Source organism: Atractosteus spatula, chromosome 17 (genome assembly GCF_055471065.1).
Source record: "Atractosteus spatula isolate fAtrSpa1 chromosome 17, fAtrSpa1.hap1, whole genome shotgun sequence".
In the NCBI taxonomy this organism is placed as follows: Eukaryota; Metazoa; Chordata; class Actinopteri; order Semionotiformes; family Lepisosteidae; genus Atractosteus; species Atractosteus spatula.
This window is the reverse complement of record NC_142722.1, coordinates 10,435,353-10,463,313: the sequence shown is the minus strand read 5'-3', so window position 1 is coordinate 10,463,313 and position 27,961 is coordinate 10,435,353. Positions and strand designations below refer to the sequence as shown.

Below are 27,961 nucleotides of genomic sequence, written 5' to 3'. Positions count from 1 at the left end.
CACAAAAAATTACAAACCTGGAATTTCCTGAATACCAACAATTATAATTTTTTCAAATGTGGTTGTAGGTTTTCTTATCGTAGTCGTGTACTGTGAAAAGAATACCGCGTGAAAAGCTTTTCCGTGAAAGATCTGATAGGTTTTCTGCACGGCATGGCAAGGAATGTGTCGCATAAGTAGCAACGGCCCCTGCTTAACATTTTTTTGTAAGGGCTTCTGTCTGGTTCAGTCACACAAGACACTTGGAATCTCCACGCGGTAGTCCAGTACATTGTCACTTTGACCCTGATACTAGACATCGGCAACCAGGAGTGCCTAATGGGTAATACACATGACCCTGGGATCAGGCTGTCCAAGCATCCTGTGGTAGCAGAGTAACAGCAGCCCACTCCCTTTTGTGTGAACTGGCAGCCCTGCGAGCGAGAGGCGTCATTTGTCCAGTTTGACGTTAATGCTCTTGTGAGGCCCTGTGAAGGTGGTGGTGGAAAAAATGTGCTACCTTCATCCCATGCTTGTATGATGCTTGTGCAAGAAGTTCCCCCGGCTTCCAAACGGGTTGTGTTCCAAAAACCCATGTCTAAGTCATGAGTTGTGTGGTAGGTTCCCAGGCTGGCCCACAAAAGCCTGTTTCATCCACAATGCACCTGAAAGTCTCACCACGATCGTAGAATGATTAAGACCAAGCACGTAACCAATCTGTTGTCTTTCTTCTGCTGTATGTTGCTTCGGATGCTTTATTTTCCATTTATCCATGATTAGGATTGTTTTTGTTATCGTGCAGTGCTTTCAAACGGGCAACTAAGTCGCATACAGTATACGGAAGCTGTGCTGCCACAAACAGTGTCTGAGAGTGATGTCTTGTTTGCAGGCATGGATTGGCATTCGTGTGCCGGAGTTCAAATAACATGGAGTTTTGTTCCAACATGTGGATGTTGTCAAATGTTCTTAACTGGGGGAGTGTCTGTAGTGTGTGTGTCCATTGTGAATGACAATGGATGAGTCCAAATTGGGAGGGATAAAGGTTTAGTGATGCCAAATTACAATATAAAGGATACTTTAATTTACCTCCTGAGCGTACCCTTTAAATGTATTGGTCTTTGCAGCTACATATCCATGTGATTTATTGTGACCCCCTGCTGGTTGCTAGTTTGGACTGTACGATATGGTACTATCACATTAAACATCAGCTTCTCTTCTGAAGTCTCCTATTTTTTAGTCTCTATGAAGGTGGTCCCTTTTTTTAGTTACATTTATAATCAAACGTAGTTCACATTCTACAGTGCCCTCCATATTTATTCATATATTTGATAGGAGCAAAAACATTGAGTTAGTCTGAATAATGTCTTGCTTACAACAGTTATGACTACTGTTATTGTAGTAGCATTGGATGAAGCAAGCCATAGTTGTCATAATTGAATTACAGAAAACATTTCCTGTTTCGGTGAGGTCTGGAGAGAGCTCTCCAGAAACTGCTGTGAAATGGTTATTGACTTATACAAGTTGAGGTATGGCTATAAAAGAATCCACAAAATGACAAATTTACCACTTTTCACTATAGTCTCCATTATTAAGAAATTTAGGGCTACTTACAATAGTTCCTTGTAAGGAAGAATGTGCAGTTGTATCCACACAGGCTATTAGAAAAGTTGCTTTGGAAACGACTGTAAATCCGAAGGCAACAGCTGGAGATCTTCAACACAAACTGCAATCTTCTAGATCCAAGGTGTCAAAATCTACTGTTCAGTGTCAACTCAAAGAATGTGGCATTCATGGTCAGGTTGCGAGGAAGAAGCCTCTTCTGAGTCCCACAACTACATCTGAATGGCAATTGGAACCACATCTTATGGTCTGAAAACTGCCTCTTTTGGATAGGCACGTCCAAGTCACACAGCACAGAATGGTGATGTTCATCTTGAGGCATTTAGTACATTTTTGGGTTGTTTTGTATTACTGGTCCTTGTTAAAAATGGGAGAATCATGAGCTCCACTACATACTCTACACACATCAGGCTCTTTTTGCCAAGCAGCACCAGCTGGGACATTCCAGCATGACTGTGATCCAGAGCATACATCTGAATTGACAAAGAAATCGCAAACTGCACACAAAATAAAGGTAATCGGCAGGTCGGCTCTGAAGCTAAAACTCCAGAAGGCAGTCCACAGCCAGTGGGTCTGGAGGACCTGGAGCGATTCTGTCTGGAGGAGTGGCAGAAACCTCACCCTCATAAACGCCAGATCCCCTTAGCACACTACAGGAGATATTTCAATATGGTCCATGTAAAAAGGAGAATTCACAGAATGTCAATAATGGGGGTGTGAATAAGTATGACTCTGTGTTTTCTCAATTAAATTATGACAGATATGACTCTGCTCTGGGCATTGTTATTTGGATTACATTATGACTTTTTTCAGCAGAATGTATCATCCATTCTGGAAATCTTTGTTATATGATAAGATGTGAATAAATCTGGAGGGCATTACATATTAGCATTTCTCCAATTCACCTTTCTCTTTTGGTTTCAAATGAAACGTAGGTTCTTACGGTTGTTTGCCGTAATATGCTATAATGTGTGCAAGAAACATTTTGACTCTTGAATCCTGTTATTTAAACCTCTCAGAAACTGCGGAAGGTAACAGAAGACCTACCATCTGTAGGTGACCACTCTTACTGTTCATTTGGATAGTGGAAAGGTAGCTATTAAACTGTAACCGTGCAGAAGTACATGGACATTAATGAAAACCATATTTATTTCAGGTTCATGCCAAATTCCGCTATCCTTTCTACTATGAGATGTGCTGGTATGTCTTGGAGAGATACGTCTACTGCTTGACTAAACGCTCTCATCTAATCAAGGGGTTCCAGAGGGAATCGATGTTAATTGGTAAGCAAAGTCTGGGAATTAAAATGTTCAGCTGATGCCCCTCAAGGTGCAGATTAATATTTCTGAATTTGTATTCATGAATTATTAAAGCCAGGTGACATTTTTTAGGACAGATGGGAATTGAATGTAGTATTGTATGTAGTCAAAAGAAGCCCATTAGTTTATTATATGTTAAATGGTGTTTCTGGGAAACACTTCCTGCATCCCTTTTTGAAATAGGGTGTTTTTTCTGAAGTGTGAGAGTTGTGTTAATTCATCTTTGAACTGTAATTAGGGCCTTAGTCTTGCATGGAGTGTTCATGGTACCTATTTTTTCCCTAGTTTCTGAAAATTAGAAAACTTATTGTACATTTGTTTGGGTAATTAATAAGTTCACCTTTTATCTGTTACGTGCACAGTTAGATGCCCACTACACAGCGAGTGTACACAAACAGGGAAATAAATGTGATAATAGAAAATTACTGCAGCTTCCTGAAATTACAGCACAGCAGCTCACTGAGATAGTCAGTCCAAAGAGGCTGTTTCTAGAAAAGGCTTTATAAACACAATCTACGAATCGCGTGTGCTCATTGATTGCTAGAATATAAATGAAACGGATGACTTGTGTATGACTTAGGTAAGGAAGAATAATATACAATATAGTATTTAACTGGGCCCGTCCAGGGGAGTTGATGTCTTGATAGTTGAGTTTGTGATGACACTGGCTTCCCAGAATTCCATGCAACATCTGTCGCTCTTGACTGATGGCCGAGGCCAGCATCACAGCCAGCAGCTATTGGGCTGAAGCAGTGTGCTGAATGCTTAGATTTCCCAATGGGGCCACCTGGTTGCCTAATGGCCATGTTTGTGTTCCACTCCACAGATGAGGAGAGGAAGCTGAGTACAGAGAGCTTCTTCTCAGATTCTCAAATGGACATGGAGGAGGACTCCTGCGAGGCCCAGTCGAGGGAGGAGCGCGGCGAGGGGCAGGAGAGGAGCTCCCGCACCCTGCCGGACGAGTCCTGCTCTCCTGCCGGCACCCAGCCGGCCTCTGAAGGCAAGGACAAGAAGCCGAGAGCCGTCGCCGCCCGCCACCTCAAGCACGCCCTCTCCAATGACTCGGACGACAGCTCCAAATCCGCAACCGCCGCCGCCCCCCCGGACTTCCCCAAAACTCCCTCTGGATCCCCCGTGTCAGAAGCCTCCAACAAGTGGACTCACCTGACGGAGTTTGAACTGAAGGGGCTGAAAGCTTTGGTGGAGAAGCTGGAGTCCCTCCCGGAGAACAAGAAGTGTGTCCCGGAGGGCATTGAGGATCCCCAGGCTCTTCTGGAAGATATGAAGGTGAGTGCGCGCTCCTTTCCTGCTCAGCCAAGACAAGAGGACTAGATAGACCAACCTCATTTCAAGCTCTCTTGCGCAAGAAAGTCAGCTGGGCGTTTATATACAAGCGTGCTCATAAATCCCTATATCCCTTTCATGTTTCTTGCATAAAATATGAGATCTCCTTGCTTTTATCATATTGGGATAAATCAAAACTTGCACCTAACTACTAAATGCACCTAACTTAGCACTTGGTAATAGCTTTGCCCTTGGCAGGACTGCTTGCTTTGAAAAGCTGTACCATTTCTAAAGTGATTGTGATGCAGACCTTCTCTAAATGTGATCAGTACCCTTTAAAATATCTGAGTTATTGTATTCTTGTGCCCCCCAGTCTTCGCCTTGTTTGCTGTTTCAAAGGCTCCAGGTATCCTTCCACCCCCTGTGAGAGTTCTTGTGTATCTCTTCTAACAGGCTCTTCTGATTGTTCTGGAGAAAAGGCACCGAATACAAAGAGCACTTGCGATTTGTATATGCCAGATCTCCAGAGACTTCTCATTCTCCTGGAATGAATCCGTCCACTTCCCTTTATTCTGGTTTTATTTGCATTTTTTAAAGACAATTCTAATGTAGTGCTGCAGCAGATTGTCAGTCTGTCCTTAGGTAGGTGTCAATTTAATGGTCTAAGAATTGAAGTTCCAAACGTGGGGATCTGTGGTCTGTGCAGCGCACACAATAAATACAGTACCTGCATTGTGGATTGAGAGAGAAGCAGGCCAGGTTTGTTGTGGAAGTTAGATTTCCATATGATCATTGTGGTTAGTGAGGAATTGCTCTCTGGTAGACAACTAAACAGCAGGGGACAGCAGGGAGTTGCAGCTCGATTGCTCAATGCAGAGAGGGAATTCATTTGATTATTTTTTTGAAGATGACATTTATACACAAGGAATGTGGCTCTAATTAGAATAATCCCTGCTCCTATTGATAATAACTTTAATTACAAAGAACTGCAACACTGTCCCATAGGACATATGTAGTTTTACATTGACTAATGAAGCAGAGACCTCTGTTTGTAAGTGCAAAATGTATTCATTTGCACATTTTGCTGTGGCTGTTTCCATAATTGCACATTTCTTGAAGCTGTCCTTTTAAAAAAAGAGATAGATCTGAGGCTTTGTTCTAAATTCATTTCAGGGGTTATTATTAGACACATATTTTCTTGTTTATGTCGCATGGGAAGAAGAAGCTCATGAAAATCAATCTGGTTTATTCAGCTGAGTTATTCTTGCACATTAAACGGCAAGACCAACTTATTTCTGGTGATTACTCCCCTCATAGAGGCATACAAGGTAGTGTTATTATAATCAATCAAAATACATCACTTTGGATAGGCCTGGCTGTCTTTGTTAGAGGACAGTCAGCAGCAGATCATTGCCATATAACCTAGAAGGTTGTGCAGAGGCATCTCTACTGAGGCATTAATGTAACTGAGTAGGGCAGGCACTGTAGAATGCTGTATGGTAACTCTTGGGTGATACTGAATAGGTGCCTAGCAGCGTTTCATGTGAGAGTTTGCAGTTTTGTTTGTAGTAAGTGAGTGATCGTAAGCTCTGTCGTCTTCAGTGAAAATAATTACATCACTCACAAATCCAACTTTACCCGAGGGATTATTTCAAAAGCATTCTTTAAAATGATCATCTGTCTCCTTGCATTTTGACAGCCGACCGCTCCCTTTTTTGCTTCTGGTAGGGAACCTGCCGTCACTGAATTTGTTGGTGGCTAACACGCTGCGGGTCTTTTTCCGACAGGTTGTTCTAAAGGAGCACGCTGATGACGACCCCAAGCTGGCCATTACTGGAGTACCTGTGGTTTGCTGGCCCAAGAAATCTGTCAAGGTACTGTAAGTCTGGGCTTGTGTGGAGTGAGTAGCAGAACTCAAATGCTGCTCTCGGTTTTTAGCCGCTGTTCAGTCATGAGTTTCAATACTCGACCAGAGTCCTGGTGTGTCCTGTGTTTTGGAAACCCGTGGCTGCCAGGTTACCAAAACCGCCTGACAATTACAGGTACACTTAATTGTAACCTGTGTAGCATAGGTTACCTTTCAAGTAAAGATGTCCTGACTGCCCCAGGCATCGATGTGCCCTGTAAGAACGGGAGAAAGATGAACAAGTTCCTCGTAAGTGGTGGTCTCGCTCACATCGCAAGTGAGAAGACATTTTTTCTGTTTCGGCTTCATTCTCCTGGTTGCCTTCCCCTCTTTTCCATCTGCTAAGGAGACGCATGCATGCGGTTCATCACGCCTTGCTCTGGTTTCAGTTAGTTCTGTCTTTCCCTGTCTGCACTGTACTGCATGCTGGGGCGGTGATGTTTTCTCTCAGGCCTCAAAATTGTGGGTTTATTCCTTGGCTTCCCTTCCCAGTCCTCCTGGTGCTGTGCGTGGATGTGTAGTTCTGACTTTCATCTTTCAAGTGCAATAACATTTTTAAAAATGAACATAGGAGCAGCGCCTCCCCTCCTCTGTGATCATTTTAATGTATAATGAGAGTGAGGCTATGATCAGAATGTGAATGGGCTGCAGTTCTATAATCCTGAGTAGAGGGTCTCTATTCTAGTCATTTTATAATGCTTTGTTCTGCTGTCCATCTTAATAACTTGTGATTTAGGCTGTTATAAATGAGGGAGAGTGAGAAAGCTATTGACTTCTCTGTATTGTTCCATTTGTGGCTCCAGTATTGCGTTATTTATTGGGGAGGAAGAAAGAGAGCCTGTTTTGTGCTGGGGATGACTCCTGTGATGGAGTGAATATGATTTAGAGGGGATTATAAATAGTATAATTTATATTATCATTATTGCAGTTGAAGTTGGCTATTGAATTGTATATATATGTGAAGATATAACCCAGCTCTTTGTGACAATAATTTGCTCTTTCTGTATTGAAAGTCATTCCAAAAGGAGAGCAGAAACAAACCATGAAAAACCTCATAGGGCCTAAAGCAGTTTATTACCAGTGTTGCTGTTATTTTGTTCATTTCTCTAGAGCTCAGGTTAAAGACGTTAAGGTAAATTAAGGTTCTGAGGCAGCGGAATTCCCAATGTGTGGCAGCTGACATTTTTACACAGGCCAACAAGTGTAACAGCACTTTACAATTTTAAAAAAATATTCTAAAATTATACACAATGCAACAAGTGTAACAGCAATTTGAAATTTAACCAATATTCTTTCCAGTTTTTATTGTTTTAAATGGGCTGTTTTAAAGGTTCCATTGAGAATAATTGAACTCTGAATAACAGGAATGACACTTGTATCATGGATAACTATTGCTCTCTGTATGCTGGTATATTGGTCTCGTAATTCAGATTCATGGACAATTACTGCTGCTGTTATTATTCTGTGATCTATTATTCTGTTTTCTCTAGCACTGCACTAAGATTGTTCAAGAGCCCGACATTTTTCATGTCAGTTAACATTACAGGGATAAACAGGAAAGTAAGGCAGGTTTTGAGAAGTCAGTGAAGGTTGGTTCACTTTCAGTGTTCTTGTTATTTAAATTCTTGGCTGGTTTGCTGCATAATTCTCTGGTGCAGTCATGGTGGCTTTTAGAGTGGATACTCATGTTTTCTGTTTTGTACTTCAGAGCCCACTTTTAAAGTTTTAGTCCATGTTTTCTGCAAAAGTTTAAGAGGGGGTGTGTTAGAGGGGTAGTTAATTAAATTAATGTGTCTCCAGTCTTTGATCACGACAGTGCCTTGTAAACATGGGGGATAGTAGCAGAATTAACATTCGTTTGTAAAATATTTGGTTTGTTGTTGTTTTTAGGTTGAGGGATGGCATGTGCATACTGATGATATCTAGTCCAGTGCAGAGAATATTCTTGCATCTGGTTTTAGTTTCTTATGACCAGAGAATTTGAGGATTCTGTCCATAGAACAGTAGTTTAACCCTTTCCTGCAGCTTAAAAACACTGGGTTGTCTGTTAATCTCCAAAGTCAACTTCTGGCACAGAGGCACTGTGTGCAGCATGTTCTAACTTATTCAGTTATGATTCTGATATTAAAATAAAAATGAACAAACATGCATAAAGAGGAAGATGTAAGATATCTGTGGTGTAAGGTCTCTATTGCAAAGGCGAGATTTGGCAGAATCCATTTTCTTTGCCTTCAAAACTGATTAGCTCAAATTTTCTGGTAGTAATGCATTTATGATTTTGTTTCCACCTGTTACTAAGTAAGTAAAGATGATTTTTAGATCACAGTCACGTTCATTGAATATCATAAAAGAATCAAGGGCTGATTTAGTGTGCATGACGGTATGAGATTGAATTACGGGCTAAAAGATCTTTCAGTTCAAATTGCAAATGACAAGAAAGGGCACAGCATAAAGGACAGGCAGCGGCTGGCATTTGGAGTCAAATATAATTCTATTATTTCTTTATCAGACTGTCATTGGTATCCAGAGCAGCATTGCTTAACAAAACAAGTATGAAAGAATGCAACATGCATAAGTGTTGCAATTAACAAAAACTGTGGCCTTTGTAGAACTATAATAACAGATACAATACAAATACAAGCATGCATATTCTCAGTACGGTAAGAAACTATGTACAAATACTGTATCTTGCTTGTGCATAAAATAAAATAATGGCTGCATATGATTATATAAAATGCTTTTATTGAGTCTTGCTATATGGTTTTTGTGTTTGATGCACTTGTTTTTAGATGAATGTCAGCAGTATGTGTGATGTGTACATCACTGTGTGTTCAAGGTAAATGTATATTTATATATAGTCATTTACAATACATGTGATCTGTAATTTGTTGAAAACCTTTTTTAGTAACTAAGACTGTAGATTGACTGCAAATTGTTTTTTTTTCTGAAAATCCCAGGTGTGAATGGCTATTTGCAGAAACAGATTTTGTTCTAGCTTCTTAGTGTCAAATAGCCTGATCATTTTCTAGTTGCCTCTTTACTGTTTGATATTAAATAATATGATCAGGCCAGAGAAATGTTTATATCAGCTGGTTGTAATGGTTAAGCATGCTGTGATTATTGGGATATGCAACACTTCATGATATCACTAAATGCCTGCAATGTACACAAACACCTCCACCTTAATCAAAATTAAGATTTTGATCTTAATAAAAGTAATGGGGAATATGGGTTTTTGCACATTGTGTCCAGCTACATTTCATCTTTATCATGTCGTTTAGCAACGATAACTGCTCTGCTTGAGCTGAATTAAAAGAAGACATCTACAGCAGCAGGAATAAAAATATCATTTTAAATAGACCTGTGTGCAGGGGTGTGCGAACAAAGACGAGCAAGCTTCCTTCGAGCAGGTTTAATTTATGACACGATGTTATTGCTGTGGGGGGGCCGCTGGTGCATGGCATGCTCTTTGGACAGAGCCAGATTGCAACTTCTTCATTGTCATTGCAACTCAAGATGGAACGAGCTCTAAATCAAAAGAGAGATCAGAAACCCTGTTGGGGATAGAGGACAAAATGCAAAATTTAAAAACCCTGAATCAGATTCTATCCGTCTTCTAATTGCTTCATCCAGGACAGTTTAGCAGGGGAGTTGGAGCCCATCCTGGCAAGCAGCTGGCACGGGGTGGGGTACACCTTGAACGGGTTTAACCAGTCCATCACAGGGCACACACAGACACTCCCACAGGCGCCGGTTTTCACAGAACACAATGAACCCATCAGTCTAGTCTTTGGGACTATGGGGGCTGGAGCACCTGGAGGAGTCTCATGCAGATGTGGGTAGAACATACAGACTCCACACAGACAGCAGTCCAGGTTCGGAATTGAACCCGGGGCCCCAGCACTGCGAGGCAGCAATGCTAACCACTGGGCCACGCCACCATGCTGCCCCCCTCCCCCCCCGGTAACAGATTGTCTTTTGTATTCCATCACTCACGGAGAATTTATTTTCATCGCCATTGCTGTAAAATTATTGATCAGTTAAGAAATTTGTGTTTTTTTTTGTTCCTGCCAGTGCAGCATGGCGTATATTAGCCCATCACTCATGGTACTGGCGTTGATTTTAGGTGGAAGCGTCCACGGTGTAAAATCCCATGGCTTTGGGTTGTGAGTGGTGGCGCCGATCTAACTGTAACAGCTGGAGGCACCAGTCCTGTGGCATGGCTAGTAGCTGCCTGTACCGTTTGGCGTGGATCACAAACATGAAGCTGGCCGAAGAGAGCTGTTTTCCCTTCTGTTTGGCACTTGAGTTTGAAAGGCAGTTATACCACTAATGCAAATTTAAAGGCTTAACATGTGTGGCTAACCATTTACATTTATTTTTATTGGCTAACGTTTTTATCCAAAGCAACATACATGTGTACCCATTTATACAGCTGGGTATTTTGCTGGAACAATTTGGGTGAAGCACTTAGCTCATGGGTAAGACAGCAGTGTCTCACCTGGGATTCGAACCCAGCTAGTTCAGAGTCTTCTAGTTTTGAGTCCAGATCCCTAACCACTGGGGCCTTACTACTACACCACACTACTAACCACAGATGTGCTATTTTCCCATTTCTATTCTCGGTGCTCAACTTATTCCCACTATATCATATTCAGTGTATTTGTGGGTTCTGATTGCTTTAATTTGTGTTCCAAGAGTTGAAGGAATCAAATCTACAGTGTGTTTCACTGAGACTTGGCAATGAATTTGGAAATTGAGGGTGTATTCTAAAGATGTCCTCTTATTTCAGTGTCAGGGGAGGTTATCTGTTCAAATTAAACTATTGCAGCAGTAATACATAGGAACATAAGTCAGCATTGGATGTTGTAGTAAGTGGGGATTTTAAAGATGCATGTTCCTGATTTTGTTTTGTTGGCCAGGTCTTTGGGAGAAAACATTTGCATTTTGCCTTTCAAAAGCATTCCTGAGAAGATTTATGACTGAAGGTATGCAACTTATATAAATTCAAAGCAGTTTTATTTATGTTAAAGATGAGATTTTAGCAGAGTGAAGGGGAACTGGAAATAATGTGGGTTTATGATAAACACTGGAAAGTTTTGTAGCTTTTCTAGCCCTTGCGAGAGAGAGAGGTCCAGTATTCATAAGGCTGTGTGAAAATCATGCACAGCCCAATGATTCGAACATCGTGTTTCTGGAAGAGACAGAGTTAAAATGAGAATTATAACATGCTGACAAAAATGAAAAATAAGCCACAAATTCCTGTATTCTGCTGACACTGTTATTATAATAACAGGGCTGGCTGTACACCACACAGCAAACTGGTTTCTAATGAGCATTTGTTCTACACTGAAATGAAAGAATTTTCTTCTTTTTCTCATGTTGGGGGGAAAAGCATGTCTTAATTAATTATTGGCCTACTGTCAGAAATTGAAATGTGTTGGTAAGAAAAAAAGATTTTTGCTGAAGGCTTTTAAATACTGAGTCTATTTTCACATTTGTATTGTCTGAAAACCTTGAAGGGAAGTGCTTCTCACTGTGGACATACATGTTGTCCTCATCAATGAGCTCATTCAAGCAGCATGGTCTTCATTCATTATACCTATCTGCCCCCCCAAAAAACACTTAATCAGAAAAAGTTGTCATTCGTCTGGAATTGTTGAAGTCAGTGACTACATGTAGTTGGATTCCTGACTCTTTCTATAATTATGGCTTCTCAGATGCTTTTAGGAGAAGCTGTCTTTGAAGATCCTCTTAGTCTGCACTATTGCCCCTGTCAGCTGGAGCAGACTGAAAGGAGTTCATTCAAATGGGAGAGCTTTTGTTTTGAAGTTTGTTATGTTTGTAAGGAGGGTTGAGGTTGCAGGGAGTAAGTGGGGAGGTGGCGTCTTTGTTTACCCTGACGACCCATCGCTATGCAAATGCAGTCTTAAAAGGAGTACTTTAAATTAACGAGGGGATTGCCTGAGGCCTCTTGGGGCATTTGAACCGGGATTCTTCCTCTAACAGCCAGGCAGGGCGCACCAGTAGGAACTGACCACTGGCATGCCTTCCTTGTGCATGGAGGGGAGAGGTCAGGTATTTCCTGAAGCTGATCGACGAATCAGGGGTTTGGAAGCTGAGAAGCAAAGCAGATGGTCTGTAGGATTAAGGATCATTAATATTTATTGTTGTGCAACCCTGAACTGGAATACAAATGTTTGTGTAGTTTCTTCATCCATTTGGCACGCTCCAACACGCCATTAAGGCCACTTTATCTTTGAAGGATGTTTTCTGTGTTAAAGTTTTGAGTTTTATTGTAAATACTTCTTTGTGCGCATATAAAAACACCCATCCTCATACCTGTGTGTTATTCCAATTAATTGGGATTTTTTTAGTATCAAGGGAGAATAAAGTAATAGTATATTAATGCTATGTCCTCCCCTCCCTTACGCTGAGTACAAAACATTAGAGCATGACATGAAATTTTAAAGGAAATGAAAGCCTGGCTACGCATGGTAGGCCAGAAGAATCGAGGGAAGAGCAATGGATGCTGGCCCATGAGGGAGGGAGTGCTGTAGTAAGAACCGGCAGACATGCTCAAGTGCTCACAGAAATAAAACAAAAGGCCCGCTGTGCCTTTTAGGAGTCGTTTTCAGTCATGATCTTGAGAAGCCTGATTTGATGGTTTCGCACATGCGACCCTGGCTCTGCTTTCCCCTCCCCTCTCACTGGTATGTAAGCACAGTTAGTGACGACCCCTCCGTGGGCACCTTGTAATCAAACGCCATATGGCTCTCCATTGGCTGGCCCAGCCCCTTCCTGACCCATCTGATGAATATGCATGAGCCTCCTGGCTTGTATCTGTCTGTGTAACTGCCTGCTCTTGTGAGGAGGGGAGGGTTCCTCACAACAGCAGCAGGCTCAGTCTCCAGCCATGTCAGTTTGCTTAAAGCTGGACTAATAATGAAACGGACATGGCCCTATCACTGAGCGCAGATGATGAGGATTACGATTCGGAAGGCGAACAGGTCAGATTCCCACTCTTTTTTTTTTTCCCTCCCCACTCAGGTCTTCCTGATTGAAGCCCGGGAAGCTCACATTGTTTGTGAGCTGCTGCTGTTGTTTTTTTCCCCCCCTCTTTCTTTCCGCCTGTCCTCTGGCAGGCTCTGCGAGAGAGCAGTGAGCGTGTGTGCACGGGGAGAGGGGGTGGTACTGTTCGAGGGGGGCTCGCTTTGCAGCAGGGGAGCCGAGGCCAGAAGAGGCTGTTTCACTCCTCAGGGCAACTACCGGTTGTCCCAGAACAAAAAGAAAATGGGAGCACGTTCTCGGCTTCCTTTCTGCCTCGCCTTTGCGTTTTCAGTCGACGTGTTTCGTGTTAGTTTGCTGGGATTTATGAAATCCATCTGTTTTTTTTTTTTTGGTGTGTGTGTGTGTGTGGGGGGGGGGTTCTTTTGTTTCTACTGCAAATTCTGATATACAGCTAGATCAGGTTCCTGGGCTGCAAGGATGTCAGTTTCCAGTTTCTCTTGTTTCTCTTGTTCTGCTCAGGTGACATATCTTGACTGTTCCTCAGATACAACCCACCAGATCAGGTCATTAAGAAAATCCCTCAGACCGATACGGTAGTGCTGTGAAGGTTTGTGGCCCAATCCAGCTACTGTAAGGACCGGCCTCACAAAGGCACTGAATCACATGGTCTCGAAAGATGGCTCCAACTTGGCGACACAAACGCACAAAATGCAGCTCGCTTTTTTTTACAGCTGGCGTGTGGCTCGAACTGGGGATCCTTTCCTCTGTGATGAGAAGTTACTGAATTGGTAGCCGCGCTGCATGTGTGTGTATCTCAGGGGTGCGTGGTTGCACACGTGAGCGAGGCTGCTCTCCACACGCGCTGCAGTGCACACGTCTGTATGAATCATGGGTAGACTGGAAACAACAACCAGAGGCACTTGGTTTGATTAGAGGGGTAAAGTGGATTCTGAAAATGCGAGAAACAAACGGTGGGTTTGTATGGTCATATCCTGTTCATCTAGGCAGCGGCAAGTTAGCAGAATGGTAATAATTATACACTTAATGAGCACTTAATGGTGTAGGTGCTTTACTATTTAAAATGAATTTAGGCCTCTGTATGTGGATATTGGGTACAGAACCCTAAATATAAAGGACAAAGGTAATTGCCCCTTTCAGTAATAAAATGAACACTTCCTGTAAGCCGAAAGCCTTTGTGATTAAAATGGAATGTCCTGTTTTCCCGTCGGGCTGCTAAGGATTTGCTCAGAATGTTGAAACCCAGTTGTTTCAGATTGTTGAATTTGGTACTCTTGATCCTTTTTATGTGTTTTGGGGGGATTCATTTAATTCAGAAGTTAAGGGGTTGTTCTTTTTTTTTTGCTGCCGTTGTTTTGCTTTTTTTAGATTTGAGGTGGGTATTTTTTGTTTTTTTTTAGTGGAATCTTGGTGAGGAAAGTGCAGCAAGTTATTTCCCTAAATCTGGCACTGGATGAGAAACGTCTCCCACCTAGCGAGATGTGTTTAATCCCGAGTGCAACTGAGAAGCCTGGCTACTGTACCTTTAAGAAGGCCAGAGGCTAGCTTGTTTGGCAGGAGTGGGGGAGGGGATGATGGGAGCAGGAGGCAGGAACAATGAGGAGGTTTCTTGCTCTGCTTTCTCTTTCTCTGCTACTGCATCCAGGGCACGTGGTGGACCTTGCTGACTATTAAGATGTTAAGAATGGCGATGGCAGGACAAAACAGAGGAACCGCTTAAAACAGCATTTTGACCTCCAGCTGCTAATAATCATGTAACAAGGATTTATAGCATAGGGCAGGAGAGCGAAGAAGTGGTTAGGGCCCTGGACTCATTACTGGAAGGTTGTGGGTTTAAATTCCAGGTGAGGCTAATTGCTGCTGTAATACTCTTAAGCAAGAAACTTCACCTGAATTGGTCATGTGAAATTCCCAGGTGTTTACAGTATCAGGCAAATAAATCAGGAACCTCAAGAATACAATTCAGCTGTAATAAGGTGATAAACGGCAAATTTTGATTTTCAGGCATCTTTTATGTGTACGTTTCTTTCCACATTCTGTTTTTCTAGATTCCTCATGCGTGGAGCTGAGGTGCCATGCTATTTCAGTCCTGTATTTCTGAAGTGTACACTGGTGTATTAGGTCTAGGTGGCTTTGTGTGTCAGTAACCTGAGAGTATTGCCCTGACACATGGTGGTAAGAGACTGAATTTCATGGAACTTTCCTGAGAGAGGTGTGGATGATTGTTGAGAAGCTGGTGGACTCCTGTCCCTTTAAGTTGCACCCACGTTCTTACAGACTGGACTTCAGCGGTGTACAAGCATACATATACATTCATCCCCTGTGTGTGAGCCACGTGCAGGTAAATATTTGTAGTGTGCTGAATATTATTCGTAAATGTCTTAGGTTTAACATTGCTACCTTAACTAATTACCCCTTTTCCACACACCCATAGAAAAACCCTGGATTCCTCTTTAATGCATATAAAAAACTGAACACCATTATTGGTTCTTGTGTGCAGATAAAATTAACAGCGTGCACCAGCAGCCCCACTGCGCAGCAGATCAGTGGCGGCAACTGGGAAATGTAGGGAGGCCAGATTGTGCATGTCCATTGTGGAATGTAGCCAGGAAAGAAGGGTGGATGCTGCTGTTCTGAACAGTACCATGAAATCTTTAATGACCAAGTTGTCAGGGCATCTATGTAAAAGGTGGCACCTCCTATAACATGTCCCCATTGGATTTTTAAAATTCTAATCAGAGGGTTAGAGAGTCCCCTACTGGTCCACCACACCACTTGCAACAGCAGCCTGGTCTCCCCTCCCAGTACTGACCAGGCCCAAGTTCTGAGAACTGACAAGATCAGGCTAGAAGAAGTCGACAGTGCTGCTGTGGTAGTTGTTGATCGTTTTCGATATCACGAAATCTGTCTACATCGAGCACCACTAATGAGTCAGAAATGTTCATCTGCAATTTGTCTTTGTGTAGTTGTCGTTGCTAGTATCACATGGAAGCCTCATATCGGCCCATGATGTCATAATGAAGTTAACACTCATGGAAAATGCCTTTTTTTAGGAGCCCTTCTAAAATAGCTTTAAAAAATGAAACCTTCAATGCAACACCATCAGCAGGGCTGTACTTCTCTTTCATTTTCTGTAAAGCAGGATGCATCTCTGTATAGACTTTGTACTTGTCAAAAGCCTTAAGCAATATTCTGCCTTAATCTCAGATCCTGTGTCTCACAAATCAATACAATTGTGCAGTCATCAGCAGATTGGGCTATTTCTAGAAAAGCTTTCCATAAAAAGTCCTGGATTTAAAAACAAATATCTAAAAGGCAATTTGATGAGCAGTAGCCACATGACGAAAGCACCATCATGTGTGCTGTATATATGAGGCTTCTCATTTTGCCTCAATTACTAATTGATTTCTGTCATTACACTCTGCTCGGTCATCTAGCCCCGTATTTTCTATGGCTTTGTTTTCAAACATTGATTACAATTCACGTTTTCCTCGCCCAACACTTGTTACTGAATGCTTAATGCATTTTTCTTAACCACTGTGTATCTGCTGACACTTTTGTGAGTAAAATATTTTTTTCTTCTACTGGCAGCCTGTGGATTTCAGAATGAGGTTAAAAATACTTATTTACTTTTTAAGATTTTGAGCCGTTTGTTTCCTGAACTGTGAACTGTTGACTCCGTACACACCTACGTGTTTGCGTTCTTTGGCTTCTAGCATTTTATCTGTTCCCAATACGAGGCTCAGAGCACTGGGAGACCCTGGGAGACTCTGCTTCTGTCCTGTTGCTCCAGAGCTGTGGGACGATACCAGGTTTTGCAAGTCAGTCTGGTCTTAAAGCTCACATTTATACTCTAGCTTTTAAGTTTAATGTATTAATTTGTGCATAATTATCTCTTTTGTTTATTTTATTGCAAAGCATTCTGAGATATGTGACGAAAGGTGCTGTATAAAAGTTTTTTGTTTCCACTTGATATCGCAGGTGGGCTTTCACGCTCTGTACCTAAGAACCCTTTTCACCTGTATTTTTGGGACTAGAGAGTATTTACCAGAAGACTTTTTCATAGTATCAAAAGATGTGATTGATAATATGAACTCACCTCTGCCCTGTGTATAAATGGAGTAAAGATGTGTATCTGATGGAGTGAGCCAGGTTGGCTTCTGGGCTTTGGAATTGACTTGACTTCAGAATAACAACGGTTGAAAAGATAAAAAATAACCAAGTCATGCCTTTTCTTGTTAGAGCTGCAATTAGTCTGTAACATTCCTTTTCAGTTGCAGCATTGCATCACACTCAAAAGTATAACAGCAATACAGCACCTGTTTCAATTGGTATTCGTAAAATAAGTATTGCAAAGACAACTGGTGCATGCCCACTCCATGCTGCTAATTATGCTGCTGTCTTAATTAGTTTAATTGTAAGAGTATCATTAGACAAAGCTACATTATGGCACTGACTGGAATGTTGTCGTAAAGTTTTGCTGACCTGTTTAATAAACTATAAACTTTTTATATTATGGCTAAAGACGTGGGGGTATTTTTGTTGTTGTAAAAATGTAGGGTATTTGTGCATCTTGGGTGCAGTTTTTGTATTTATAGATAAAGAATCGAGGACAAGTGGGGGAAAAAACTTCTTGGAATATCCTGCACAGTAAGTGTTCTTATATAACAAGGTTCATCTCATTTGCCTGAAGACCCCACACAATTGGGAAAATTCCGCCCAATCTAACCCAAAAAATAAACTACCTTAAAAAGCAAAAGTTCTCCTGGGATGTGGGAGCAGATTTGTAGTGTACAGCTGTAGGGCTCCTGACATGACAGGAAGTCATTCAGGGTTTCTTTTTTACACTGCTTGCCGATATGACAGTACAGGTTGACTAAGTTAGAAACAAAAATAGCTGTGAGGCAAGATTTTGGGAGGTTCATAAGCTGCGGAACGGAAGCAGTTTTACCTTGCCATGTGCCATGGCGCGGCCAGTATGCGATGTGTCGAGTGAAAAACTACAGGGCTGGGGAACAAGACACTAGTGAAGGCGATGGGCGGACGGTAGCTGACATGGCCTGACTGATGCCTTGCCGGAGAGCTACACTTCCTGCCTGCTGTACACGATCCACATTTCCTGAGACTTTGCTTTCTGTTTTCTGCTACCAAGAAAATTTGTAATCCCTGGTAATTCCCTGTTGGATATTACTACTTATAACAGGCCTCAGTGTTAGAAATAATCCAGTCTGTTGCCTAGATATGTGGAACCAGCATAAAGTTTAGTGGACAAACAAGGGAACAAAGGTTATGATTTGCACAGTGAGGTTTATTGTGCCTTGAACTTTATGTGTCTCATATGATTGGTCTCTCTATTGAGTAATTATAATATCGCATTACGCTTTCTCCTTGTCGCTGTTTGGGGAAAATAACTCTTGTGGCCTGAGCTGGAAAGAAGGTTCCAAGAGCGATATTTGTAATATTAGTTAGAAGTTGTGGGTGTCTGATGCAGTGTCTGACAACACTAATTGTGTCCGGCTTGAGGCGTTTTGAAGATAAAAAGCCTCTGAATTTAGTCTGCGTTGGAAAAGCCATCATCTGTTGTTCCAAGGTCATGAGATGCCACTAGCTCTGACTGGGAGTAAACATTGTGTATGTTTGAAGATCAATGCCATAAGCTTAAAAAAAAAATTAAAGTTGACTGTACAAGAAAAAAGAACACATCCATGAATACAAAATCTAAGTAGCAACTTGGGATTTTTTATAAATTTAGTTTGACAGCCAGGCATCATGGAGTGCCTCACTGAGAAAGAAGCCACTACCTCTGGGGTCCTGGCGGGTTTTGCAGAAAGTTGCCCCTGCTAGTCCCTAATACCTCTGTGCAGGTATTAGCTTTTGCTTGTTTTGGTGGAGGTGATGACATTGCCTAAACCCGCTTTGGCTCAAATGTATATCGCACACCTAGTGCAGCCCCAAGCTATTTTCCAGCCTTGGTTTTCTCTTGTTTTCTTCTGTCTGATCAGGACCTGTGGCTTAATGCTGGTTTTAGTAGTACCTCATCGGTGAGCCACCTTTTCCCCTGCAGGCTCATGGAGTTGGTCTCCTTAATCATTGTGGATGCCCTGCTGTAATAAGATTACAACAAAAGGCTGAAGTTATGTAAGAGTTTCATAAGCAGTGTAACATAGATCTATATTAACTTTTTTTTTGTCACAGTGGGGCAATGAAAACCAAGACTGCTTAATGTACTGCAGATTAATCATTATTGGGAAGCTTTGCAGTTTGCTAATACTGCACAGAACCTCCAGGGAAGTTATTGATTGACTCGTGGTCTCTGTTTCTTAAATGTATGATTAAATATCCTGAAATACGAAAAGAAATTAATCCAAACTTTCTTTTCTTCACAGATATAGATTTGCAGTTGGCATGCATTGTAAATGCATTTGTACTGAGTAAGGCCTTGCTTTGCTGCTGCTAGAAAGAGATTATTGATCTTTTTTTGGAGGGGAGCTGGAACTGTTGGGCTTGGTTGTCTGAATTTAGCAGTAAAAAAAAGCAACATGCAAGAGTATATCTACGGATTTACAGTCTGAAAGGTAATGGTGTAACTTTAACATCAGAAGCCCTTTAGAGTCATGTAGAAGGTTATTTACAAATTTAAAACAATGGGCAGATAGGTTTGTTGATTGTGTGAGTAGTATTGTGTCTTGGGATAACAAGTTACTTGGTATCCAATATTTGACTTGTTAAAGTGCCATGATGAGTTGATTAAGAATCTGTGTTAGCAGCCATTCAGGAAGGCATGATTTCAGGTAATACTAGAACAGTGGAAGATCTGACCAGGTCCTGCCTAAATAATGAAAAACACCTGGTTATTAGTGGCATGATTGAAGGCAGGCTGTCTTCATGAATGAAGCTGCCTGGAGAATGAGATTCTCCAATGACAATCAGAGGGCCAGTTCAGGGAAACCAGGAAACTGTCTCTGTGCGGGGCAGGTCATGTCTTGAAAGACAGCAGGGTACCATACCAGCGAAGGACTCTCACATCAGTCTGATCCATTTGTGTAATTACTTTCAGACTGCAGTGGCTAAGGCACAAAACATTCAAGGAAGAAATAACCCGTGCATCAGCAGAGCAACTAGAGCTTGCCATCTGCATGAAAATGATTGGGATGATCGTAGATCGTTGAGATACTGTATTCCCATCTTTGGCATCACAAGAACATCTAAAATGGCAGCAGAGAGAGTGGTGGGTTATTTAATTTGCCAATGAATGCTGTTTTCAGACCCAGTGGAAGATGTCATTAGTAGGGATGTTGCACTTGTATGGGTGTGTTCCACAATGGGTGGTGAAAGTGTGGTGTCAGGCACAAGATTTACCACAACTTCTCAGTGATGCAAAGGTGAAGTCCTTTCTCTGCTCCTGCCAGCCACTCTGAAAGTGTCAGTGTTTGAGAAGGACAGTGCGAGACAGCACAGTGCTAGGACTACAATGGGATGATTTCAAGAAAACATTGTTGAGATCGTTCCATGCCTGTTGTTTTCACCTGGCCAGAGACCATTATCATTTGTGGGGACCAACTAAGCTGGCTCTCACGACTGCCAGGGTTGCGTTCATGCTCAAGAAGTTAGCATTTTAGCACTGTGTTACATTGACGTGGTTCTGTTTTTTATAGTTGCTTGTTTTGTGAGTTAAATCCTTTAGATGTGAATGTTGATTTCTTTTGTGCATTGGTATGATACACAGTTTGTCAGTGCCAGGAGGTGGGCTCCAATCCCAGAAACTGGAATTAGTGATCTTGTCCACACAATAGGTGAGCATGCCATTTCCAAAAGCAATGGGAGCTGGGCCTAACTGCCCTCATGTTTGCCAGGTTAGGGCAAACCTGTGAATGGGTTGGCAAGCTGTTTGGATCACAAGCCACTGAATCTACAGCACTGTTTGTGCTGGGGTCAGAAATGTCTTTAGGAGCAGCTAGTCTTAAAGGAAAGACATGGGTTACACTAAGTGTGTATATGTTGACATATCTCATTTCTGAGCGTATTTGTATATATTATATTTTCTTTAAGAAGTGCTTAAATTATTTTTGACAGTTTTCAAAGAAAAAGGATGTGTCCACAGGCTACTGCAAAAGGTAGTCTCGCACCTTTTAAAGTTTAAATAAAGGATTAGGTTGCAAACACAAAATGTTAAGGAGTAAAACACCTTTGCTGGCTGAACAGACCCTCGTCTCCGATCTTGTTTACATTTTCACTTTGAAATCAGACTAATCTTCTCACCTGGTTGTCCCAGCCACCATATAGAACCAAGCAAACAGAGCTGTCCCACACAGAGATAAGTCACTGTCTGAGAAGTTCCCAAAGTTGCCCTTTGGTTGTCTTGTAATATCAGAATCCTTCACAGCTTGACTAGATTAAAAAGTGCATGGAGTCTTATTGAAGTTTTAACCAGCTCAGGATGGATTGTACTTTATGCATTACCAGCCTTATCCCTTTTCCAGTTTCTGCGGCAGTTGTAATACAAGAAGAGTGTTTTTTCTCTGTCTTGCGGAAGAGGAAAGATATACAATTAAGTGAAACTTCAGAGACTCCATATGTCTTGAAACGGCCTGTCTTAAATGCCCAATTTCAAGATGAGCATTATTGTTTCTGGATTCACCTTCTGAATTTTAAGGAATTTAAATTTAATATTTTTTCCTTGAAAATCAGAGTCCCTTAGTAGTGGGGAAAATAGTCTTGAGCTTTAGGATCTTTGAGGACTGTGAAATGGTCTAAATCAATCATTTGGAATCTCTTTGATGTTGACACCAATCACATCTTATAGAGTCGCACATTCATTGCATTGTTACAGGCAGGGCTAAAGGGAAAAAAACACATTTTTCTGCACCCATTTATCTAAACGTAAGAGTGTGAGTTTGTGTTTATACAGATAAACTGGAAACCATATATTGTGCTTAAGAAAGTGAATATACTTTTGTATAGTAATGGGAGACCAAGTAGTGGAAAATTCTCAGAGAAAAGTAGAACCTTTTCAGTGCCTCTGTTGACGTTTTAGATCTGGTCTTCTCAACATGTAATTTCATACTCATCTGTACATGATTTTCAGCAGGTTTACGTCTGTGGAGTGAAACAGCACATTTCATGCGTGTCAACTTTCCAGGAATACCGGGGTACAGCACTCAAACAGTTGGTGGCCTGAACAGGAAGAAATGACAATGAGAGGAAGGGGCCCCTTTTCACCGAGCCTTAATTCATCGCTTGCCAGTAGAAAGATTCAGACGAAAGTAGCTCTCACTCCTGTGCGGGACATTCATATCAATATCTTTGTACTTTTGTGTTTGACAGATACCTCTTCAGCTCGTCAGGGATTTATATATAGCACTGTGCCTGCAGGCGGCACTGTTGTCCAGGCTGACATATTTAAACACAGCAGTAATGGACACTTACTCTAGAGTAAACAGTGTGATATTAAGGATAGAAGGGTATCGAAAGGTAACATTGTCTTTAATGTTCCTTTGTGTAGCGGTTCAGCTTTTTATGTTTTTTTTAGTTTGGTGTATTGATGACAGGCTTTAGAGTTATAACTTGTACATACAATGTTGAGCTTTGTTCTTTCATTTTCTCTTTGTTTACAAATGAACTTTCTTAGAGCTGTTTACATTGCGCCAGCATAGATGGGAGAAGTAAATACAGAAATACAGTTGCTAAGTCAAATCAATATTAGTTTAGCTGAAAAAACATCAAGTTAGTTTGCACACATTACTTCTTTTCTCATCAGTGTGAAAAAGGTAATAAAGGTGACATATATTTAAACCAGGCTAGCCAGCATTTACCAAATCTTTCCGACTGATTTGAGAAAATTTGTTTTTTTTTTCATAGCATTGTCATTCAAAAACAGCTATCCACTGTTCACATGTAAGAGAGCCTTTAGCCATTTTCTATTTTCATATGGTTATAAAAGCCTTCTTAGCAGCAGCTGAAGAATTTCTAACCTATATTGGTCTTTTGCGTGAGTGTATTCAAAAGGAAAATTGCCCAAATACCTAACATAGACCCCCATATAAACCTATGACTGTGAGTCAAGTGTACAATGACTTTACACTGGAGAAAAAAAGGAGACTACCAGAATCAGTCATTAAGAAACATTATTTGCAGGTGTCCTGCCCTGACTCAAAGACAGAATTCTAAAATATAAACTGGTTTCATCTAGATTTAGTTAGCTGAGACACTGGATTGAAGAAAGCATTCATTAAACACCATGACTGATTGGCTTCCCTGACATCGCTGATCGTGGCTTTGCGTAGACATTATTGATACGGAGCCGTGGCATCGCTGATCGTGGTGCTATTGCTATTTCTTTAATGCAAATGTTAAGATCAGTGCTCACCATGGGGGAATGCCATGTTAGTGCAGGTTACAGGGGAACCAGCTTTCACATGGAAAGAAGCAGAGCCCACTCTTATGTGTACAAACCAGACACCACAAGTGCAAACTAAGCAGTATTTCAAACCGTGAACAGGAGGCATTTCTTTGCCCAAAGGGTTGTGGGAGCATGGAACAGGCTACCCATGTGGTTGAGGCCTATACCCTGGCATCCTTCTACAAATGGCTGGATCCTCAGATCAATGAGCTACTAACTACCAAATGGGCCCGAGGGGGCCATCTGGCTTCTTCTCATTGTTACCGTTCTTACAATATGTGACTCGTGAGTGCCTTTAAAACAAGTTGAACGCTTTTTACCAACAGCTACTGTTTACGGTTGGTTGTTGCCATTTTTTAACATATGGGAATGAACTTGACAACGTGTAAATGTCTTATCCTAGAGTTATGAAGTCAAACACCCAAGGCATGACGGCCAGTAGAATTACTTGAAGCTTGGGTGCACTGTGCACAAAAACGGGTGTAACCAAAAATGAGACGGGGTGCTCTGTTGTAAGCTGATGTAGTAATACGAGCACAAGCAGGATGTAAAATGGATTGCTTAAGAGTCCTTATATTCATGTGAGCTCCAGACATTCAGGGAGTATTTAGTCCCTTTTGTCAATCTGAGGTCCTGAGGGTGTCTACTGTCTCAAGAGAAACTGGCACTTGAGCTGTTTACTGAAAATCCAGGAACCTTTCTATTAATAGCAAACTTTACTGCAGAGTCGTTTTCTGATGTCCCTCTCCTTCTGCGAATGCTGTAAATTTGTTTGAGAGGGAGATCATATCCACGCACTGCAGAGTTCAGTGGATAAGCGTAAGGCCCAGTGTCTTAAACCCTAATGCAGTTTCACATGCTTCCAGAAAGTGTTTTCTATTAACTCCTTTCACAATACGCCTGCAGGCCTGGGTTCTACAGCCCACAGATAAGGCCGAACTCATGTCATGAAGTTACACGTTGCAAAACAGTGTGAGCAACCAGCTTGTGCAACAGTGCATCTTGCAGATCCGTGCCAGGACGATGTGTAGGTGCCTGATATGATGTAGTGCGATGGCATGCAGTTTCCTTGATTTTTGCACAGTTTGTGAACTTATAAAGCACCAAGAATGTTTTTGTTCTTGCATGGGTTTTGGTGCCATTTTGGTTGCCCTCTGCGTGACGTAGTGGCATGGAAGGGCGAATTGTTTCCGAAAAGCTCAAAGAGCAGAGAGAGTAGGTCAGAAATGGAACATGTTGGCACAGGGGAGGGTGGGGGTGTGGGGTTACCTCTGGGAGGACTGAGCGACCGTCAGGTGTGAGGGGGGTGGACGTGTGGCTCCTCCTGCTTGACCTGGGACCCGTGCGCCTGTGTTGCAGCAGCGGGCTGGCAGTCGACCGAAGGGGAAGATGGGCGCTTCGACGGCGGTCAAGCTGGCCGCCAACCGGGCGACTGCGGGGGCGCGCCGAAGGAGGACCCGCTGCCGCAAGTGCGAGGCCTGCCTGCGGACGGAGTGCGGGGAGTGCCACTTTTGCAAGGACATGAAGAAGTTCGGGGGCCCGGGCAGGATGAAGCAGTCCTGCATCATGCGGCAGTGCATTGCGGTAAGTCGGCCCAGTCTGGTTCCCTGCAGCTTCCAGTTAACCTCCCAGTCCTCCACACGTTTGATGGCACGTTGGCAGGAGGGTGTTCAGATTAGAAATGCTTGGAACGCTTGAAAGGTCTTTTAAGGAAATATTTTTAGACACCTGTCAAATATTTCAGCATGATCAGTTGTATCAAGACAGATACATACAATTGAACTGGTCTTCTACATCTGCTTCGTTTTGGAAGTCTTCATCTCCAAGGCTTGATTGGGCTGATTGCACTAAACTCTTTGTTGTAATGCTCTTTTAAAAAAATATGCAATCTAGTTTAATTACCCGTTGTTTCAGAGATACATTTCAAGAATTCTGGAATCCCCCTGTCACTGAAGCAGCACTTGTGGGCCCAGTGGTGGGGGTGGGGTGAGCTTTGTAAAAATTAACTTCACACTCAAGCTAAATCAGGAAGTAATCAGCAGTTTAGATCATGTGGGTGTGTGTGTGTCCTTACTAATGCAAAACATTTCATGGTCAATTTCTGTGTGGGTCACTTCTTGGTGAGATTTCTGTCTTCAGCTCTGCACAGACCATTGATCTCTGCCATTCTGGTCAAAAGGTAATGTTCTTAAAAGAAAGCGACCCCATAATTGGGTTTGTATTTCTTGGCTGGCGACGGCCTCTGATTTCTGGAGGCCTTTACTTTCCTTTCTTATGAAAAAGCTTTATTTTTTGTTCCCAACCAGATCAGATGTACTGGAGGTTTTCAATATTTTGAGTGCAGGAGCAAATTAATTTGTCATAGACAGCTGCTTTTCTATAATATTTTAAAGAAGCAGAATTTCCTGTTACTAATTGTGGCTGTGGGAACAGTATGTATATCAGGAAGCTAAACACACAGGATGTCAAATACTAGGTGACAACAGTTTGAGACTAACTTTAGTTTATGGGATAAGTATGAGGCCATTTGAATGAACCAACCAAAACTTTTCATATTATTGATAAATACTTCATGATTTTAAAAGTTTAAAATTCTGTAAATTATTGGTTTAGAGAGAATCAGATGTGTAAAAGATAATAGATCTATAAAAGTACTGAAACCTCAAATTAAGTTCTGATTTTGTCCATGAGCATACCTCCCACAGTAAATGAGACACTATGCCCAGCTTTCCGACAGGTGGAAAATATGTTCTACAAATCCCCAATAACCCATGTTTTATTGCTTGAACTACTCAGTTCCCTCCATTCTGTCCCTTTTCTTTCTTTAGATATCTTCATGAACATAAACTGGCGCGGAGACGGTTGGCTTTAGGGGTGGTGTTTTGTATTGCCCGTGTGGGACCCCTGTGCTGAGCGTGAGGGTTTCTGTTGTGCTCTGTCCTACAGCCTGTGCTCCCTCACACCGCTGTGTGCCTGGTCTGTGGAGAGGCAGGGAAGGAGGACACACTGGAAGAAGAGAAGGAGAAGTTCAATGTCATGCTGATGGAATGTTCCATCTGTAATGAGATTGTGCATCCTGGCTGTCTTAAGGTGAGATCCCCCTGAGGAGAGAATGCTATACCCATGAGACTCAACCTTGTGTGTTGGATTGGTGGATCCCACATGGTTACAAGTTCCACTCTAAAGCTGGGAATCGATATTTGAGTACGTTTGACAAACAAAACTACAGATCTTAAAAATCCTTGCACAGCAAGCAACAGCAGCAAGACATGCCTCCAAAGGCATTTAAGTATGAAAACACCTTTCCTGGACTTGCATACCTTCCGTGTGGAGTTTGGCTGTTCTCCTTGGTGTATAAGGGTTTTCTCCATGTGATTTGTTTTTCTCACACTCCCCAGAGGTATGCTGACTAGGTTAATTGGTGTTACTAAATTTTTTATGCGTTTGTGTTCCAGTGCCCTACAACAGTACGTCATCTAGGGTGTTGTCCCATCTTGTAATCTGTGATCCCAGACTCCATGGTGCCATAACCATTACCAGGAGTAAAAAAAAATAATTCTTACACTTATATAGCTCTTCTCTGGACACTCCAGTCAAGTAAGCAACAATATGATAATGGACAGATAGGATCCATGCTTGTTTTTACTGATACTCTCAGTTACCTAAAAAAGTGATCTCTATTGCTCACAGCGAGAACGTCCTTGTACAAAATGAAATGAATACCGATTGTTCTTAGTAAAGTGTTAAGAGAACAGGAATCTTTTAAAAATGTTCAAATTTTGTCTTGTGCTCCTGATATTGATCACATACAGTAAAAATGACATCATAGAACACTTTATAAGCATGGGATCCTTGTACGAGTATATGGCTACAAATATTGAATACTTTTTCTGCGGAATAGTTGACGATACCCTTTTCTGCAATGGATCAGGAATCTCTTATGTATATAGATGTCAGTTTTAGATTCACATGCCCTGCCTAAATCTAATAATTGACAAAGCATGCCCTATCAAGTATTTTAGAAATTCTGTACTTTTTTTATTTCATTGAAAAAGTTCAGTGAAAGTTCTAGGAGCTCAGAAAGTCCAAAAAGGCTTTTTAAGGAGGTCAAATTTAGACTTGAAAGGACAACTTTTGGAGTTACAAAATTCTGTGTTCTTTACTCTGTGATTAAGGAAAATCAAATTACTTTGTCAGGGTTTTTCTGATTCAGTGTCGATCAGAAAATAATTTTGAAATCTCAAGATGGGTAATAAACTGAAAGATGGAAGAAGTGTTTGCTAACAAGGGCAGTTGTTAGCAAAGGGACAGTTTTTGTTAAAAGTGCAGGCAGAGACAGCATAATTTGGAGCTGCTGTGGTCTCTGCTGTAAGCAGTATTACTTTAGTTCTTCTGAAAAGAAAAGATAAGGTAACCATACAGTAG

The 27,961-nt window shown here is 41.7% G+C and overlaps 1 protein-coding gene across 3 annotated transcripts in view; it reads left to right on the top strand.

Annotated features, from left to right (window-relative positions):
- The window catches only part of kdm2bb (lysine (K)-specific demethylase 2Bb), a 79,685-nt gene that overhangs the window by 35,200 nt on the left and 16,524 nt on the right, over window positions 1-27,961 (top strand). Inside the window, exons 10-14 of one of the 3 annotated variants that reach the window (XM_088935336.1) lie at window positions 2,756-2,882; window positions 3,745-4,205; window positions 5,990-6,076; window positions 24,896-25,120; window positions 26,483-26,626. In XM_088935336.1, the coding sequence (XP_088791462.1) occupies window positions 2,756-2,882; window positions 3,745-4,205; window positions 5,990-6,076; window positions 24,896-25,120; window positions 26,483-26,626 (1,044 nt within the window). Of the gene's footprint in view, window positions 1-2,755; window positions 2,883-3,744; window positions 4,206-5,989; window positions 6,077-12,972; window positions 13,119-24,895; window positions 25,121-26,482; window positions 26,627-27,961 lie in introns of those variants that run through there. The other 2 variants (XM_088935334.1, XM_088935335.1) reach the window with 2 other exon arrangements.